Source organism: Zosterops lateralis, assembly GCF_965231275.1.
Source record: "Zosterops lateralis genome assembly, chromosome: 2".
Classification (NCBI taxonomy): Eukaryota; Metazoa; Chordata; class Aves; order Passeriformes; family Zosteropidae; genus Zosterops; species Zosterops lateralis.
In genome coordinates, this window is record NC_139763.1 from 33,696,829 (window position 1) to 33,717,297 (window position 20,469).

At 36.1% G+C, this 20,469-nt stretch overlaps 1 protein-coding gene across 1 annotated transcript in view; it reads right to left on the reverse strand.

Moving 5' to 3' along the window:
- Positions 1–20,469, reverse strand: part of OCA2 (OCA2 melanosomal transmembrane protein) — a gene marked incomplete at its 5' end in the record, with an annotated part of 159,107 nt that overhangs the window by 117,215 nt on the left and 21,423 nt on the right. Inside the window, 5 exons of the mRNA XM_083855828.1 lie at positions 7,570–7,723; positions 8,059–8,141; positions 8,613–8,770; positions 17,078–17,150; positions 18,041–18,098. Of these exons, the coding sequence (XP_083711954.1) occupies positions 7,570–7,723; positions 8,059–8,141; positions 8,613–8,770; positions 17,078–17,150; positions 18,041–18,098 (526 nt within the window). The remainder of the gene's footprint in view (positions 1–7,569; positions 7,724–8,058; positions 8,142–8,612; positions 8,771–17,077; positions 17,151–18,040; positions 18,099–20,469) is intronic.

Genomic DNA, 20,469 nt, shown 5'->3' on the forward strand with positions numbered 1-20,469 from the left:
GTAATAATTTTTGTGTGCCAAGGCACTCCTTCCTGTAATATTTTAGCTATGTAAAACATGTTCTGTATGACTTAAGTAAAGAGATCTGATCATGAGCCAGTAAAGAACCTAGAAGAAAATAAACCAAACTGCTTTTCTGGGCCGACATGATCCAAGCCATTTGCCAACAGGCTGGTCTAGGAACAAGCATTCAGTCTTGCAAGGGTTAATCCAGTTCTCCAGCACCTACCACAGCAGGCTTTGCTGACTCCATCCACTCCAGGTACTTTTATATCATTCTCAATGTACACCCTCATTCTTGTGTCCTAAAGGCATTTGTGTGGACTGAGAGGCCCTCAATTACATTTGCAGACTCAGAACATTTTCTGAAACTGAAAAAGATGCCACCATTTGTATTTTCCCAGTTATTTCAGCATTCTTGAGACTGATAAGACTGGGAATTTCTAGTAAACAAATAACATAGACCAGATAATGAAATTTTACTTTCCCTGTCTGAATCTTTGTCAGTCTTCTTAAAATAGTAGATTAATACAACCATACAGAAATACAGCCATGCACTATGAAATACAGTTGAGGAAGCTGCAGTACTTGCATTACCTTTAGAGAGAACTTTCTGCTCTAGCTAGCAGTTCCTCTGGAGAGTCTTTCATCCCTGACATCTCCCGTCTTTTTTCATTCCACTTTTCTTCTCTGAATACTTTTCCTCTTTAAATCTTGTCATCACATCTCTCATCAAGCCTTCCTCCTACACTTTCAGCTTTTTCTTTCACTTTTGCCCTTACCCTTGCCAAAGTAAGACACCATCTGAGGCCCCAGAAAGAACTGAGTGGTTCCCATCCCTGTTTTTGTGCATTAGAAGTGTAACTGTGTTCTAACAACTTGTTAAAATTTTAAGACTTCATGGCTCTTTACCCCTCTGGTTGCCTTAGGCAGGGTAGAAGCTGAATGGCAGCTTTCAATTAAGTTAATTCAATGTTCTAGTCTCTCTCTCAAACAGAAAGGAAACACACCAATCCACAAAATGCATAGCATACAAGGCAGGGCAAAATATTTGTATTTGCTAGCCTTTCACAAATGGAACAAAATACAGTTCAAAATTAGGTTTAAAAAGCACAGAAAATAGCAAATGGCCATTTGGAAATTAGTTTTTGCACTTAGTGTTGAAAATATGGCTTGTATTATTTTTAAAAATAGCATTCTGCGAAAAAAGAGTCTGACAACACTTTTTGAAGCAGACAATCCCATCTAGTCCTTAGAATAGTGAGCAGCACCATCCAGTGGCAATTTTTTTCTTATTTCATTCTTAATAAAGACAGTTTCCATGCTGCTGAAGTACCATAGTGCCCAAAAGAAGGCATTTTTCTTTAAAACACACATATTCAGAGCACAGCCAGCCTTCTACCAAAACAGATCTAACAATTAGGCAGGCAATAGTCAGTGTAAAATCAATATTCGTATTGGATTAATAATACAAAATTGTTATTATATCTTATCAAGCTGTGATCCAGCTGAGGATTTTGTTTGCTATTATATTGCATTTTTGTTTAAATTGATACCCATCTCTTCCTCATCTTACAGAATTTTGCTTCCTTTAAAGCTTCCTTTCCTTTGCTGTACTTAGGGCAGGTAAAAACGAGTAGTTTATCTTCCTGGTGCTGTCTCTGTCCTTTCAGAGCCTCCTCATTGTTGGCAGTGGCTCTACACAAGCAGCAGAAATCCTGGCACCTCGAGGGTATTGATAAAATCCTCATAAGGAACAACTTGCAATGCCCTGCACAGCAGATTGAAAGTAATTTTGAGCTTCTCAAAATGCACTGAGATCAAAATACACAGAGGTCACAGCCTCCTCTAAATTAGGGAAAGGCATTATGGAATGACACTAAAGGTGGATTGTCTGGACTACCTAATTGGTAGCTGTTCTTTCTGGAAGAATATCTAGGGTACCACTTGTTGAATATTTCTGTCTGGGACACAGGGCAGATAGATCTGTCCTGTGTCTGGATCTCCCTGTTCAGTCATCCAGCATCTACCTCAGCAAGTTTTACTGCACACCCTCAGTTCATGTCTTAAAACCAGTACTCGTGGGATGGCAAGAGTGTCCTCATTATAGTGCACATTTTCAGCTGGGGAGGTACGGGGGGAAGTAGATTTTTGAATAGTAAAGGTGCTTTAGAGTTATGGAGACTCCAAACAAGATCCAAAAACCGCTTGTTGCCCAGGACAGATGAGGTTAGACTGGATTTTACTACTGGATTTTATGTTTAGGTTTCATTACCCTGATTTAGGTTCCATACAACCCTCAGAGTCCCAGTATTTAAAACTTCTGGCTTCTTTTACTCCCACCCCCAGACAGTAGGGCAGATAAGGAGAAACTTTTATTCTTGCCCGGGCAGTTATGGCTTGGACTCTTATTAAGGAGAGTAGGTTTGTTCTGATAATTTGTCCCTAATTTTCTGGCAAATCCTATAGCACTCTTTTAATTCCTCTTCACAATTTTTTTTCATCCCAAAACAAATGAAATCCATAGTAGCAGGAATATATTCTCTCCAACAAAGGCCATGGAGTGTACCAGCTACTATTTCCTTTTTTACATGGTCTTTTCCAATAACTGCTATGGATTTTCTTCTGTTCCTTTGCTACCAATCTTTTGGGAGGATATATGTGCAGGTGGGAACATTCTAATCCACGTTCTTCTCAGTCTATGTCTAAAGACAGATCAATACAAGAATGGATGGGAAGTGAGAAGCCATGCTGACTAAGGTGATCACTTCTGTGATCAGTCACATTTTCTGTTACTTTCCTTATCAGAAAAAAACTCCCTTAAGATTAATCTCCCTTTTTATCACTTAATGTTATGCTTCATAATAGCCAATGACCATTTCTTCTCTTTTCCTATTCCTTCTCTGAAACATAATTTTTGATACAAAATCTGGACTGTACGAGTGTAGCCTGCAGTAATAATACCTTGTTCCAGTTGTAAAAATGCCAGGAAATGCTGGTTAAACCGGCCTAAAATGGCAGAAAAATGGTCAGACTAAAACCCCATAAATGTTTTGTTCTCTGGAGCTAATTTCTGCTGGTTAGATGCTATTAAAAATCACTCTGATATGAGTTAAAGAAATAAGACTTAAGGGATGTTTATTCATAATTTAAGTTAGTTAATAATAGAAGAGTAATATGGAGAGAAACCGACACAATCCATTTCCATTAAAGTAATGAAAATTGTGATTATAAGTCCATACTTCATGTTAGTCAGAAACTAGAGCTTTTAAGGCCAGATCTTGCACTTTCAAGTATTTGTGTTTTAAGAAGAAATACAGACACGTAAATGTCATTCAAGATGTCAGATCATTAAAATGCCATTTAAAAGATCCAGGCAAAGTCTTTCTTAGTGCTAATCACAAGACAGGATATGAAGGTAAATAATATCACTTGTGATAAGTCCTATGAAGGCTCTCACAGAATTTCTGATACTTGCTTGTATCACTTTTCTGCTATTTGATGTTATTGGTATCTTCTGCTATTGGTATCGCTTATTTTTTCTTTGATTTTTAAAATTAATTTAATATAATAAATGTTACTTTGCCTTTTCTTCTGACTGGATGTAATGTTTTACAAAATAGCTTTTAAAAGGCAATTACTTTCACATTTGCTTCTGCTCATTCAAGTATCATAAACAGCTAACACTGCATTTTAACACACAACACAAAACAAATATATTACTAAGGAAAATTGTTGGACAAGGGCACCCATTAATTCATTTCAATTAATGAGTTCAATCCTTTATTAACTGATGTCTAGCATTCATCCTTACATATTTCTAATTAATGCAGCTTCAACATAGCTACAAATATGCAGTTAATAATTACAAATAAGAGCTTTATCAATTCAAAAAACCTTTCTGAATACCAGCAAAACTTTAATATTTTAACAGATATTTTAAGATAGAGATGGGAAGATAGATTTCTCTTTAACATAACCAGTGTGTTATTTCATTTCATGTAGACAGAAACAGAGACAAGGTGAGAAAGCAAAGTTGTCTAACTGCATTTATCTTATATCTAACCAATCTGTCTAACTGATAGCTAACAATGAGATTTTATCTGTACTACTTTTCCTTGACCGTTCTTGATGACTAGAAATGATACATCATTCAGTTAATGGGCTACAAAAAATCACTTTAGTTACATAGGAAAATGCTTTTCTGGAAGAAATTATGGAAATCAAAGAAGGTAAAGGATCAAATACACTCAGCTGAAAAAAAAAAGGTGCTCAGAGCAGGGGTTTATAAAAATTAAAAGTTCCAGCTTTTTTTTTTTTCATTTCAACTTTTCAGTTAAGAGAGTATACACATTTTGAGGATGAAAAATAGAAAAAGCCTGTCTGAAAATACATTGTAAACTGATTTAATACAGCAACATCAGCGTAAAACTCTGTACATCCACATTTTACACCAGATATCCCTGTAGACCAATGTGAAAACATACTTGTAACTGACCTTACCTATGTTTCCACAGTGATGATGAAGGGTCAGACAGCAGGGCTGAGATCAACCAAAGTAAACTTGGCACACTTTCTTTCTTTTTTTAACATGCACTTTTTTTAATTTCCTGTGCAGTTTATGCTTTCAAGAACAAAACTAAATATTTTGTGGTTTTCAACAAGTCTATAAAATAGTATAGATTAGATCAATGCTAAAGCACCACAAGAAGATGAATGTTTTTCTCCTTTGGGAGAAGGGGAGAGAATAGGAGGCTGAAATGCTAAGAGGGAACAGATTGATATTTGAAGAAAATAATTTTCAAGAGAATTAATATCTAATGAAAGAACAGATGATTGCATAAAGAAGAAAAAGAAAATAAAATAGCCTACAAACTTCAAACAGAAAACTAAGGCATGACCAAGTAAAGAGAGCTAAGAGCAATAAACAAAAATTTCAAGAGGTAGAGTAGTAGAACTGTGAAGTAAGAAAATATTCATATTTGTGGTAAGCCTGAAACTAGAAATCATTGGAAATTAAAGAGACATCTTCTTTTATCAGAAACACATTTGTATTTTATGAATACATAACGTGGAATCAGTTTCAAAAGAAGTAACACTGAAAATAAATGCTTGAAGAGATGAAGTTCAACAGCTTGTTTTCTGAAGAATAGCACATTCTGAGACCTCCACTGACAGAGAGGGGTGTTAATTTAGACATTTGGTGTTAACATGGAGGCAAACAACTGCACCAAAGTAAATTTTACCCTGCGTGTTTAAAGTGGTAAAAGTTTGGAGAAGACAATTTTTTACAGTAAATGCACTTCAGAGTCCAAATGGAACCTCTTACATGACAATCTTCTCCCCCATCACTCTGTATGTGTAGGAAGCAGAAGCTCTTGCAGCCTGTTTTGCACAGCCCCTGGTGACTAAGGTAGCAAAGAACAAGAGGACAAGGGCAAGAAAGGATTAAAAGATGAGGACAGTGGGGATGAGGAGGCTGTGGGCAAGATCTGTGATTCATGCTGGGGAAAAAAGGGCTGTGCAGGAGGAAAAAGAGGCTCTTGTGATTTGTAACAGACAAAATGCTTCCTTTTTCTTCATTTTTAAAGAAAATATCTGAAAATACAACTCTAAAACTGGTTTGGGTGCCCACAGTGTCCACATTTGAAGCTGCATTGTGAGCAATAATTAAGAAAATACAGGAAACTAATAAAGACTGATAAAAGATGGGGAGCAGCAACACCAAAAATTAAAATCTATGAGAGATAGCTCCTGCAGTAACATTGATTTCTCCAACAGTGATATCAGCTAAAGGAATAGAGCATGCAACGTGTTGAGAAAGCAGTACTTTGAGCGCTGAAGTTACAAATACTGAATACTATGAAAGCCACTCTTACATATTCTAAAAATATTAACATCCATTTCTTGCAAGAAATCCATGAGGGAACCATAGAATGTAGAAACTAAGAGTTTAGAATTTGCTTTTGTTGTCATTCCTATAGATGCTATGGAAAAAATGGCTAATACCACGATGCAGCATGTGGCTTTCCACACTCTAAATTTCAAAAAAGTTTAATTATTAGTATCTATTTCTACCTTTGAATTTGCAGAAGTACTTTTTCTGCCAACAAAAACAAATCTTTCCTTGATATTTTCACAGAAACAATAATTTAATGAGCTGATTTAAGGTTTTTCTTTCAAATAACAGGAAAATTGATGCTTTCCCTGGCTCTGCTTTTCAGTTTCAAGCCTTTATTTCCTTTTCCACACTGATTTTTTCCAAAGCAGGTTTTCAGGACACTAACACAATTCCCCCCCATCCTTTACATGCACTTAAAACTTGACGTTTTTGCAACTGCTAAAAGGATGCATAGTTGTGGTTGGAGGCTTAGGGGTGGAGATTTTTGTTCGGCTCAGTTTTTTTTTTAAAAAAAAAGAAGTTGCTTTAAAAGTATTAAGACCATTTTGGTGCTGTGCTGCATGCCTACACGTATTTATAGAAAAATCTAATCCAATCCCCTTCTGCATTTAATGTAACATCTCTTTGTTCATTTATAATGTACACAGAGGCATTTTTAGGTTTAGAAAGAAATAATCATTGCTGAACAATACAACTTTAAAGCATCTGCTGTGTTGTGTGCATCCATTATTGGTATTTCATTAGGTGAAGTTCTACAACCTTACCATTTTATGGGGAACGGGGTAAAAAGCTCAAAATATGCAATGGATGTGGAAGCAAAATGAGCATGCTGGACATATACATGGTGGAGCACCTTGTAGACTTAATTTCATTCATTTCTTTATTTCATACTAATGTAAATTAGGTGTGATTTAACTCAGAGAACTGACAATATGGATGCTCATATGAATTAAAAATATTTTTTTTAAGTGTTCCTTCCCATCTGCAATCATTTTAAGATAACAGTGTTTTCAGTTCAAAGAATTCAGTGCTATTTATGATATGTTTTCCATTCTTAGGGTAATGCAATGCATTTTTATTCAATTTCATACCTCAAGGTTTTGTAATGTTGTTGCAATATATGTTAAAAGTTCCCTATCCCTTGACTTAATATTAATTCAGGGTCCATTTCCTCTTCAAATAATAAAGTTAAAGAATGCCTAAAAGTCACTTCTTAAAATATATGTTAATTTTAACCTGTTAAAAGTACGCTAAGTTCATAGTTTGAGGTACCTTAGAGAAGGTAAATAACAAAATGGTGTTTTTTCTTTTAACTTATCTTAAAAAATAGTTAACTTAAAAGCAAATTTTCTATACCTTTCACAATTCTGACCTATTTTTATTCTCACAACAAAACTATAATTCTTTTGAAATATTAAAAAACTTACAGAGTCTAATAGAAAAATATACAGGATCACTGTAACATTAAAAGAACTTGGCAAAATCACTTACAATGCAGAGCAATTTCCCCACATGTATCTTATTCATGTCATTAGCAACACTGATGGTGCATGAAGAAGTTACATACACATTGTAAAATTATATCAAACTCCAAGACTGGAAACTTTTCTTATGGTCCACTTACAACTTAGGGAAAAAAATAAAATCAAAGTACAAAATTGGCTTACTTCCAATATGATCAGCACGTAGACACCTACTAAGATGATGGATGCAACTGTTACTTGTGCCTCTATATTTGCATGAAGGTACTGATGCTTCATGGAAAGAGGAACACTTCCAGACTCCTGCAGGAAAGCTTGAATGTTTATGAATATGGTGCCTCTGGTGAAAGAAAAGTTTTGTTTATTCCTGGAATAAAATATCTTTTATTTTATTTGTGCATTAATTTTATATTGAGTACTTATCCACATACTTGCTATATCTTTACAAAAGCAAGCAACTCTTCATTTTCTAACAAATTCTATCCCTCTAAAAAGTATTGTTTAGCAATTAACTCAAGTACAAACCAGTCTTGTAAATACTTTAAAAGAGCAACAAGAAGTCATCCTTTCCTGCCCTTCTGAAACATGCAGTGTTAATTATTTTTAAAATGATATTTTACTCAAGTCTATGGCAACTACTCCTTAAATGCAGCATTTTTCAGTCTCTTTGCCAACCTGTTTGGTATCTGAAAGGTTCTAGTTGTGATGATCTGCTGATTTCTTCTTGAACTTAAGGGTAGAGACCAGTTGTATACCACCTGCAAGAGTGTCATATTTAGCAATATTAGCAGAAGCCAGTAGAGGGTTTTATTTCTCTTTTTCTTATTCTCTTTTTCTTCTGTCCATTTTTGTGGATCAGGTATAAAATCAGCCTAAATTAATTCCCCCTGTTTAGGTTTGTTACGAGTGCTCAGGTTTAATCAAACTAACTCATCCTCATACCTTCACTCAATCAATGAAGCGAGAGACACCTCCAGGATGTCCTGCAGAGGAAGGATACCAAAACACACTTTGCAATGAATAGAGAACAAATTTTAATGCAGGAAGCCCAGAGAAGCCTTAGAAAGGCAAAAGAAAACGCAACTTTAATTACAGTAAGTTTTCTAATGCTGAATTTGAAACATCTTGCAGCAAGAAAAAGCATGACCACTTAATCCATACAGTGGTGATGGAAATGAGTGATAAAACACATCTCAGAAAAAAATTAAAGAGAATTTAAACACCATCACCTGCTGCTGGCGCCTCCTCCTTGATCCTGTGTCTTCATTCTGGCTGATTTGTACTACGATGTATTCCTCTGTTTGCTCATCGACTACTTGTGCCCCAAATGGGCCTCCTATGTCTAACTTCAACAGAGCAGAATCACGAAAGTCAGTCAGATTCATAGCTGTTAATAAAGTTGTTAAGGTGTATATTTCCAGTAAAAATAGGCTGCACAAATTCCAGAAAAAAAAAATTTAGTCAAGGTATATTGAAAAAAATACGTTCTTCAGCTAAAATGCCTCAGGAATTTTGAAAATAAGAAAACAGATGTCTATTTGCTCACCAAGTAGTACCGTTTTGACCAAGTTCCCTAATAAAACAAGAGTTACAGGTTCAGGACAATTTTTATATCTTCCCTAGTGACTTTTGGGGATTACCAGTGCTTTCACCTGACATATCAAAATGTCAAAATAGCACATAGAAATACACAGAGAGACAGAGAAGGCTCTTTAAGTACTTGTACTAGATGAAAGGCGACACCATTAGCTCAGCAATTTAAACATCACAGAATGCGTACCAGTGAAAACAATGTGGAAACTGAAGAGGATTTTACCTGATGATTTGCTTTTTTGGTCAAAGTTTTGCTCACAATGTTACAAATACACAAAAGATATTTTCAGCCTTCTCTCAGCTGAAATACTCATGGACTATCACTCTCAGCTCCCTCATCTACTTCTTTTTTCTTGAGATAACTCACATGAGGTGTGGTCAAACTCACTCCTAGTCTAATTTAATTGAAAAATCAGTCAGCCATGATCCACAAATCCATTGGAAGTCTGGTTCCATTAGTCCCAATAATTCTAGGGCTTTTTAAATCTAGTGTTGTAATAGTCCACTTCTGGCAGGATTGAGAAAAGCATCGCTGTGGCTTGGTGGGTAGGGAAGAGAGAGGACAAGGAAAGCCCAAGCTTTTAAACCCTTCACAGTTTGTTTGTTACTATAACAGAGCAATATTGTAATTGTTTTGTTGCTGTCTGTGATAGATAAAAAGCTATGGCATCACCAACAAAACAAAAAAGCAAACAAACAAAAAAAATAACTCCTTTGTTTTACGCATACACATTCCATTGAAATCACGAGACAATCCAGGCTTAAATATGTTATGATTTTAACATCTAATATGTTATTGAGCATACTAAAAAGAGAGAGTAAAATGTACCAGATCATATATCCACCAAAATAATTTTCCCAAAAGATGCTTTGTAGCCCATAAACTCAGAGACTTTGACAGGAAAAGAAAAACTCAGGGTATTTAGAGGACTCAGGGCAGTGCTGCACTCAGTCCTGCTTCCACTGACCCTCAGAAAAATCATCCATGTTAAGTCAGTGTCTAATGGGGAAAGATTTGGGAGATTATGAGGTCCTTCCAAATCTAGAAGAGAGTAATCTCTCACAGAAACAAAAAAAAACCCAAAAAAAACCTCCAAACCTAGATCTAGTACCAGGTGAGCAGCCAGTGCATTCAAAATAATATAAATATTACCCTGCTTATCAAGGCAAGCCAAGCAAACACTACCAGTAAAACCCACAAGTCATTTATTAATAAAATTAAGCTCCCAGACATCTATTTGGTTAAAGGAATCACACAGGAAAGGATAAGAAGTTAACCTCACATGTAACAAATCAGGAGACAAGTCCAGTCAGGAGAAGTTACGCACACAACTCTTAGCAAACATAAACAGAAATTACAACAGTTATGTTAGTGGAAGTTTTAAATATGATTTGATATCACAGTTTTTCTGTGTCACTAGTTCACATATAGTAGGAGTCTCAATAAGAACTATACCAATACATTTAAGTAGAGACATTAATTAAATCTCCTAAAAGTTCTGCTGACCTGAAGTCATTAACCCTACAGTTTGGGACTATTTTTGGTAGTCAGTTTTTCACTAGGAGTGTAGCCACTTATGTCTTGAAAAGCTTCAGATGCATATAATTATGGCAGTTTCCTTTTAAGCATTACTTTTAAAAAAAATTCTATAATTACCTAGATGACACATTCAGGAGCTATTAGAAAGGATGTCTAAAATTAAACCTAATTTTAAAGAAGAGTGGCTCCTTTCCTCTTTTTCTCTACAGATAAGGATACTTTTTCCATTCCATTCTGTTCATTTATAAAATCATTATAAAGAGCTGTAGGGGAAAAAAAATAAAGAACGGTTCTCCTTTGATTATTGCAAGTGCAACAGAACATCACTTACCAGTCTGCATTGAGGCTCTCAAATCCCATCAGAATTATCTTTTTCCAAAAAATATTTAGGGACTCTGTCATAATCCCATTGTTAGACTGCAGCAGATCACAGCCTTTATGAAAGGTGGAATCATAATAAACCAGAAAAAAACTTCAGACATGCTTATGTGAAAAAAAAGAGATTTTTTTAATCAAGCTGCTCTTCAGAATATTTTTGTTCTGCCCTACCTTGGTTTTATATTTCCTTTAAATTGCCAGAATGTGACTTCCCCTAAATTTTAATCATTCAGATATGGACAACTTTTGGAAAAACTCTCTTTTTACTTCTAATATAATATAACCCTTTTATTCTGCAATTTAATCATGCTTTTCCTCTCCTGAACTTTTTTCTTTTTGTAATGTGTTCTTCAGTGTGCCCCTTTAAAGCAAAAAAATCTCCCTGATGAGATTTACAGCCAGAGTGGATATTTTTTATTTCACTTCAGCTAAACTGCTTCATTTTGATATAGTTCTATTCTTGAAATCACATTATTGCTGTGAATTAGCCCATCAAGGGATTTGGGTTTGCTTTTGCTTTGCAAAGCATTCCACTGTGGCTGTTCTGTATTTACATCTGGCACCAGAGCATGTCTGCTGCTCCCAGCTGAACCAAGAGCTGTGTTTCCTGATCCTGGTTTTCTGAAGAGGATTTGAGGAGTATGTGAGAGTCACCTCATATTACTTTATTTTTGTGTTGCTTTATGTAGATAATATGATGGAATTCCCATTCCCATTGCAGTGGCTAAACATTTAAACTGGTTCATTCACCACACTTCACGCTCCTGTACTTTGGACATCTGCATCTGATGGTTGCCTCCCTAAAAAACAAGATGAGAGGGTGCTTGTAAGATGGAATTCATTGCTTCATATTGGACCACTACATGAAGATGAGAATAATTGCTCAGGAGGAACATCTGTTCTCTCTATTAAGAGACACTAGGATGACTAACTCAGGAGTAGTTGTGTGAGTCCTCAAAATATTGAGTCCCTGCTTTACCCTCCATCACGTAATTATTTCAATATGTACAGAGGCAGCCAAAACCCCTGTTTGACAGAGATTCTCTGTTGTATTTGTGAACAGATGGCTGACTTCATGCTTTCTTTAACATAATTTGTATATCCTAATCTGTATACTGTAGAATGTACCTTGAGAATGGATTCTATGGATTATTCTTCTATGCTATGTTATTATTATACGCTATGCTATTTTTCTAGTCTATGGATTATTTTTCAGCAAGTTTCTGAGGTAGCTATACATAATTCATCCTGATTCATGACCAGGTCACTTATGCTAAGTTCTCTAGGATATTACCATTTTAAAAAAGGCCTTTTCCCTGGGTCTTAGCATCGGTTTTTGTATATTGTCCCTAACTGTAGTTATTTCTGCATTAGTATTTGTGCTTTTCTTTTTTTAAATTTCCTCAGTTTGTAGCTGATGAGGTTTTTTCTACATCATACCTTCAGAATAGAACAAGTTGAATGGCACACTTCTTTGTCCCTCTTGGGCTCCCCATCTGATGAATGCTCTGTAAGCTTTTTATTTTCCCCCTTTTTTGAGTGCCAGTAATCCAGTTCCATTATTGTCTACAATAGATACATCCTTTCTCTCTGCTCCATCAGTTTGAAAAGTTCTGTAACAAAATAATTTCTACAGCATTTTATCAATTGTGCCTTGAGATTCTGCTTCTTGGCTCCCTCTGCACTTGGTCCTGGTCTTCATCCATCTAGTTAACAGCTTGAACATTGCCTGCAGGCCTAAATGCTTAGTACATTTCCAACAACATCAAAACCAGAAACAATTTTTAAATGCTTTCTGCAAGGAAAAATTATGGAGGAGAGTCTGCCAGTAGAGAACTATAGTAACAAAATAAGGAAATATTCAAAGGGAAAAAAAACTAAAGGGATTAGAGAGGTTTCATAATTAATTACATTAATTTATGCTCCTTGGAAAAGAACCTTCAAGGAAGCTGAAAATTCTGCTAAAATATGACTATATTCTTTGCCTCACAGTCCTTTTTTCTATATATACACCTCTTGTTCAGGGAGTGGGAAATGTTTTCCATGTCACTAATGGCCATGGCACAATTGCAAGTTTTCTAGTGACCTTTCTTTGCTCCATGATTAACAGTTGCATCAATAACACAAATTCATGCAGAAATCATTCAAACTCATACAACTTTGGAAGGAATTTGATAATAAGGGGTCTTAAGTTTGATTGTCTTAGAGATTCCCCATTCACTTGTGGAATTGTTCTAAAAAGTTCCACCGAATCCAAAGAAAAGAGAAATCTAGCCTACGATTTAAAATTCAACATATTTTTACCATTGAGGTGCGTCTTCTACTTTTTCAATTTGAGACCTTAATCCTGGACTGGAAGTGACAAAATCTCTTATGGAGAGGATGGAGGCACATCCGTGAAAATGGCTCCTATCTAGTCAATTTCAAGATCTCTCTGGTTTTGTCTGATTTGGAGTAAGAAGATACCCATTCAGGTGTGACTTTAGGTTATGTATTTTTATTGAGTTTTATTTTGAACATAAAGAGCAAGTGAGTAAGAAACTCTTCACACTGGGCGCTATGAAAATATCTAATCTTCAAACTGTTATCCTTTGCTCCAAAAATTTTTGCTGGGGAGATATCAAACACCTAAAAAAATCAAACAGATGAGGACTGAAAGACTTTAAAATATATCTACAAAAATGCAAGATCCTATATTTACAAAAACGCAAGACTGAGGAAGAATTCACTGTCCACTCCCCAGGTAATTTCTGACAATCAGTCCAAAAAAGGAAAATTAAATTGCTTTGCCCACACCTTCCCTCACCTATAACATGAATGGATGCAAGTACAAATATTGAGTGGGAAGAAAAGTTTGTTACCAAAGTAGTTTTCAGGGACAGAGTAAAGATGGAAACTCACACTTCAGCAAGGTAGGTGTGAGATCTACTGCACAGAAATGAGCTGAAGATTTATCATTTTTTAAAAAAACATTTCTACTATTGAGAAGTGTAGAAATAGCTATAACCGTATGAGATATAGTGAAAGAAAGAAGGCACTGTATCAGGGAGACAGATATTTCTTTAAATGACAGTGAAATAGCACAGTTTGATTCCATAATTCCTTAAAAAAATGATGAATCCCAATTACTTTTTAATTTGATAAAGCCTGGTTCAAGTCAAAAAGTTAATGTCTAGTTCTGCTCCAGTTGTCCATTCCCTACCACTGGACAAAAGTTCAAAATTTTCTTAGATCAGGGCAGTAGTTACTAGAAACAAAGGAATGAACACAAAGTATATTTAGCACTTCTGAAAATTATTCAAATCTGAAAACATAGGTAAGTTGTGGAGAAGAATAAGAATATTTCATATTCAGTCTTGGATCACTGAGTTAATGAAGAGACAGTTCCTGAAGGTCTAAATGGCCAAAGAGAAGAAAAGATAAGAATGCTCATGTATTAGAATAGGTACATGTAATTAAACAAAGATATGCTGGAATTTATTCAAACTCTATATCTCTTCTTCTATTATCTTGATGATAAAATTAAAGATGTTCTCCTCTTAACATACAGCCTTTGAACAAAAGTTCTGAAAATACTTCACACATTTTACATCAACAGTGATACTCAATCTTGCTTTCTGCAGAAAAGGTCCTCTAGTCAGGCTTCAGTATAGACTTACTTCTTTCTGGTATTATAGAATTGACTGTTGGAATTTAAAAACCAATAAATCCCAAGCATTTATGTTCAAAGAGAGACATTAGCAATATTTTGAAAAACTATACTAAAATCACTGAATTTATGTCTGGTGCCTATAGGGAAATCAGTATTAGAAAAAAAAACAAGCAAACCAACAACATACAAAATAACAGAAACCTTCTATTAATTCACTGGAGGCAAGATGTTGTTTCCAGAAGCTGCAGCCAGCACACCTCAGTGTTACACACCAGGTTTGTACCCATGGGGATGGACAAAGCAATGGGAGATACACATAGGCTAATAAAAAAGAAGGTAATGGGAAGAAAAACAGCTAGAGTAAAACCGAACCAGAAATAAAGGTATAGTAACACAAAGAGAGATGCCATCTAAAAAGCAGGTTACCTGCACACCAGCTAATGAAGGCGTCTCCCAGCACCAGAGAAGGAAAGTCTGAACAAACCTGAGATCTCATGGGCGTGGCAGAAAAAACAAAAATATCCAGGTAACACCAGGATAACAAAGGACACAAAGTCCAACAGTAATCACTTGGTTTGTTTTTTAGGAATATTTCACACTTTGTTTTGCTTTTCTAGTGTATGGAGATATGTTGTATACATGAGCACACATTCATAACACATCAATGTGCTTGGGCATTTCTGGAAAGAAACAGGAGTTCAAAGAAAAGAAAAGGAGTTCAAAAAATAAAAGAATAAATATATAGTGATTAGTACCTATTCAATACTTCTAAACGGCTTTTGAAGCAGGAGCAAGAAGTAAAGTGTGCTCATTTGCATAATTTGGCGTCATATGAGCTAAGATACTTCTTTTCCACCCAAAGTCTCATATGATAATCCGTAAGAGGTTTGTGACAAGGACTACTGCAGCACACCTGCAAACCTCTCATTAAATTCTTATACTCATTCAGAGAGTAGTAAGTAGTGTCCATTGGGAGTACTGCAGTCTGTCAGCCAGCATAAACTGCATCTTCAGCTCTGCTGAATGGTTAACGTTACCTAGGCCGAGCCAAGAAGTGGAATACTTTCTCCATTATGCAATAAAGTGGAAGACAACCACACGAACTTACTGCTGTGCAAATGGAGACTGACGTCATCAGTAAGAGGACATTTAGGATTGCTGGTGCCTTTTCCAAAACTCTTTTAAAAATGCAATCTTTCTCCTTGACTTTTCTGCTTGAATTACCACTTCACCTTGAAAAAGAAGCATGGCTTTGCTGAATTGCTTGCCTCTCACTTTTCCCCCAGCTCAGCAACATCAGGCAGCAGATGAAACATCCAGTTTTCAAGACATATTACCCAAACTAAAAAGCTTTAGCTTTGGGTTTGTCAAGTAAGAAATGGAAATTCTATATTCTGGCTGTCTGACAGCTATTTGTCCCAAAGTCTCCTGATGTGATAGGTAAAATGTGAAATACAGGAACACCTGTTTGTCTAAAATCCCAGTCCCAACTGCAGCTCCCTGAAACAAAGGGAATGTTTGCTTGGAGAGTTAATGTGTGCAATGGAACAGTTTTGGGTCCAACCCAAGTCTGGAGAAAGAGGAAAGCCTCAATTTGTGCTATGACAGTTGACTAAAACTTGAACTTAAAGACTCGCTTTCAATTCATCTTCATTTGGCAGATAGGGCTGTGACAGCTGTGGTGCTGTTCAACACCATAACACCATAGGAGCTTTCAACAACAGTTTCAAAGAGGACCAAAAACACTGATGTGAACAGGATATTGATGGGAATTTACAGTTGAAGTTTTCATTGGTCCCACTGAAAGTCCATTTGCTTCCCTCCAAAAAGCAATCTCAATTTTTAATTATAAATTGCCCTAGAGCACTAACATTTTCTTCCCCATTTACCCTACTAATTAGTGCATTATATAGTGTCATTATTGATACAATAGTGTCAGTGAGAATGCTAATAATTAAATCTACTTAAAATGGACTCTCTCTGCCCAAAGCTATGGAACTGATCAGTTATATAGAAGCATCTCAAAAATTAAAACCTACTGCATTTTTTCAAAACAAGATACCTTGCAGGAGCTTGTGAAATGTATCTATAGGTGCAACTTCTTTTAACACTAGTGCAATAAGAGTCAAGTAGATTTCAGACCAGACTGATTAAACTAGAAATATAGTGGGAAGAAGAAATGTAATTACATTTCATTTTCATTTGCAAAAGTTTTTGTTTGTTTATTAACTGAATGTTCATCCCCCAAAGACTTTTCACATTCAGATTTGTATTCACCTATGATGAATAATTTTTATTTGGGGTTGTTCTATTTCTTGTTCCTCTGAGCAGTTGCTTTACCCCAGACAGGTGCCATTCAGTACAACTTGGAGAGGGAGCACTTGGGCCTCTGTCAAAGAACAAGTCTAAAGGCAGGCAAGGCTCTGAGAACACCCAGTCCTTCCAAGGTATAAGACAGAAAATACACACCCTTTCAACTACTTTATCAATGAAACTTCAGATCAGATTTTTTTTCAATGAAAGAAGGATACAGAAGCTTTCCAGAGGTGATACAGCCAACATCTGCCATGGCATACCTTGATCTGGATAAATGCCAAATAAAATCTAGGGCAAAGATAAAAAATAAACAATCATTAGTAACACAAAAACTGCAAAAGACCTGCTAAACTCATCTCAAATACTTTAAAAAAAATCTTTAAAATTGCACATTCAGTTGTGAGATGGTTTCAGTATTTTTAGGTATAATTCCACCACAGTTGAAAAGCCTCTCTGGGATACTTAACGAGAATAAGTAATATTCCTTCTGTTAATTTACAGCCAAAGTCACATATTTTATGCACATTTTTGAAGTGTCTCTTAGGACAGAGTTGTAATCTTCATGATCTGTCTGGAAAGCAACACCCATACCTGAGGAAATGCAGAGTATCATCTATTTTCTTCCTGGCACAGAAGCCCTGCAACTCAAAAAGGAGTTCCTCACAGCCGCTAAAAAAAACAAACTCCAAATGTTTGAATTTTTTCTCTGCACTTTCAGTCTAAGATTTTGTTGATTTTGAAGATTTATTTTTTTTAAGGGAGGGCAGCACTTTGGCCACCTGAAGGAGATGCCAACCTTCACATCACCTTCTGCCTTTGACACAGTGAAGTGCTGCTGTTGCTGCAGTATCCTCCCCAGCACAGCTTTCCCTATGAGCACTCCTCAGGTGTCAGGATCAAAAGATCCATCCTAAATTCAATAAGTATCCTTAAGTGACCTACAAATTTGGGTTTAAGGTGCCTCTTCCTTCAACTCAACTGCTTACCCAACCACATTGTCCTGAGATTTGGTGCACTCTAGTGGACCAAATAGGAGTCTGATTGTGCATGAAGCACTGCACAGTATTGTCATTTTGCCTCGAGACATTTTCTGTGTGCTAAGAGAAAATATCATAGCTGATTCTGAACTAATTTTAAAGAAATAGGGGCCAAGGGAGGACTACAAATTCAATACTTACAGAGCAGACAACTACAAAGATAAAGAGGCCTGAAACTTTCAGGAATTTTAGGCAGCATCTGAAAAACAAGAAAACATGTGTTTACTATCTGGCTAGTTTTAAAACAACCTTTTCTATTCTCTTAACAGCTCTGACATTTCAGAAACTTCACAGAAAGCACTTATGGGTGATAGTATGTCACATCAGAGTACAGACACCACAAAGCAAGGTCAGCAGAGGCTTGGGAAGCCTTGGTGACTACGAGGGCTCCTTTACCAGCTCTCCTGGCAGATGGATCTCAATGCACAGGAAGGAGGATTTGCCCTTTGGAAAATCTAAGGGAAGGCTGCAGAATGAACTGGTTCTGGATTCTGGAACCACTTGTCCACTACTGCTGCTGGCCCCTGGCAGACCCAGACCCCCTCAGCTCATTCTTGTCTCTCCCAGAGAGGCAAAGGAGCCCTGCCATCACAGGGAGGTAACATGGCTTTGCTGAAAGCACAGCTTGTTGCAGAGACAGTGACATGAGTGACTTTCTCAAAACTGGACTTGTAATACACACCTCGAAAAGTATTAGAAATAGTAGTTTGAAGACAAGAACAAGCTTTAAGAATCTTCTGGGTTTAACAGTATCTTTTAAAATCAAATATACTTCATGAGCATAAATCTACTAACAAAATTAATTTTTTTTTCCACGGCACCTCTGTGCCCATTGAAGGAATGCCCTGTTCTGGAAATGAGATGCAATAAAATATTCTGAATTGTCCAAGCTTACTACTGAGGGGCTTAGGCAAGAATAACTCTAAATTAAAATGTGGATATTGAAAACGCGTGGTCTTGAGAAAGAAAGCTTAAGATTTAGCATTTTAAATTATCACTTTTTAATCGTACTCAAAAGACAACTAAAAATTTTCTGATTCCCCATCAATGTGTTATACTGATGCCTTAATTTACAGAAGCCTTTCTGTTGATTTGACCTTGTTACATATTTTCATTTTGAAAGCATCAATATTCTTATTCAGTTTTGTTTCAAAAGTAAACATTCAAACCTTGTTTTTTTGACAAAATGACAAATGCAAGGCTTGATTTAAACTTGATGACAAGCAAGAAGGAAAACATTTCAAGTCACCAGGATAATTAGTTGAAAAAGGAAGAATGCAATAAAAAGCTGCATTGACAGATGCTACAGGACAAAATATTAAAGCAGAATAATCTGAAGAATGTTGGAAATCATTTTTAATCCCAGTGGAAATAAATCCCTAAATCAATTAATTGACAAAAAGCAACATAAATGACTGTAGATCCATTTTTTCCAAAAACACTGTTTTCCTGAAGTTTCCTCTCTCTTCAGAATTTTCCAAACAGAAGCTAATAAAAAACCAGAAGGTAATAAAAATGTGTTGCCACAGACCAGTACAAAGGGGCTGCAGTCCTCTATTAAAAAGAAGCGGTAACAACTTTACCCAAACTTTGCACAGCACGAAAATCTAGATAAGGCAGAGGAAGAGAAGAAAGAAGCCAGTTAGGTGGCTTCTAGAAATTCCAAGTAACCTGCTGTGCTGAAAATCAAGATGGCAGAGAGAGGAAGAAAGTAATACAGGCATGATAAAAAAGGAATGATGACACAAACCATTATCAGCATTTTGTCACTGATAACTTCTTTTGGTATTATGTGATTTATGGAAAATAATTAGTGCCAACTTAGTCATACATCCTCTACCCTGCTTGTCAATTCTGCCCATCTCTACATTACAATTTCATTCTGTAATTTTGAGAATTTGTTATGTTATGAATTAATAAATCATAATCCAAACTGGTTTAATTTTAATACATTTTATATTTTTTGTTTACATTTTGGGCTTACGATTTATAATGATACTTAAAGTTATTATTAAAAACCTGTGGTGGTGCTTAAATTCAATTCCAGTTGGGTTTTTAGTGCTCCAGTTTGGTTTTATAAGTTGTGTTTTATAATTTTGTAATTATTACTATTGTTTAAGATGGCCTCTCCTTCCCTCTCCTTCTCTCCTTCCCTCTCCTTCTCCCCTTCTCTCCTTCCCCCAGACTTTCCCGCCAAAACCTTGGTTGTCCTGGTAACCCTATCCCATAATAGTTGTTTACCACTTTTCTGTTAAGTGTCAATCTTTAAGTTATATAACTTCCCCACCCCCTCATGTCCTGGATTTGTGAGATAAGAATGTATTCTATTTGCCATCTGTTGGAGGTGGGGGGCAGTTATCTTATCTCTTCCAAGAACAATGTCTCCCTCCGGGGAGATGTCTCCTGCTAATGGGCCATTAAGTGACTCACTGCATGACTGATAAGGTACATCATCCCATTGTGAGATGCTCCACCCAGAAGGAGGAACCAAGCATTCCTACCTGCATAAAATAAGCTTGGTCTAAGCCATCGGCCAGTTTTTCTTCACTGGATTCCCAGAGGAGCAGCCA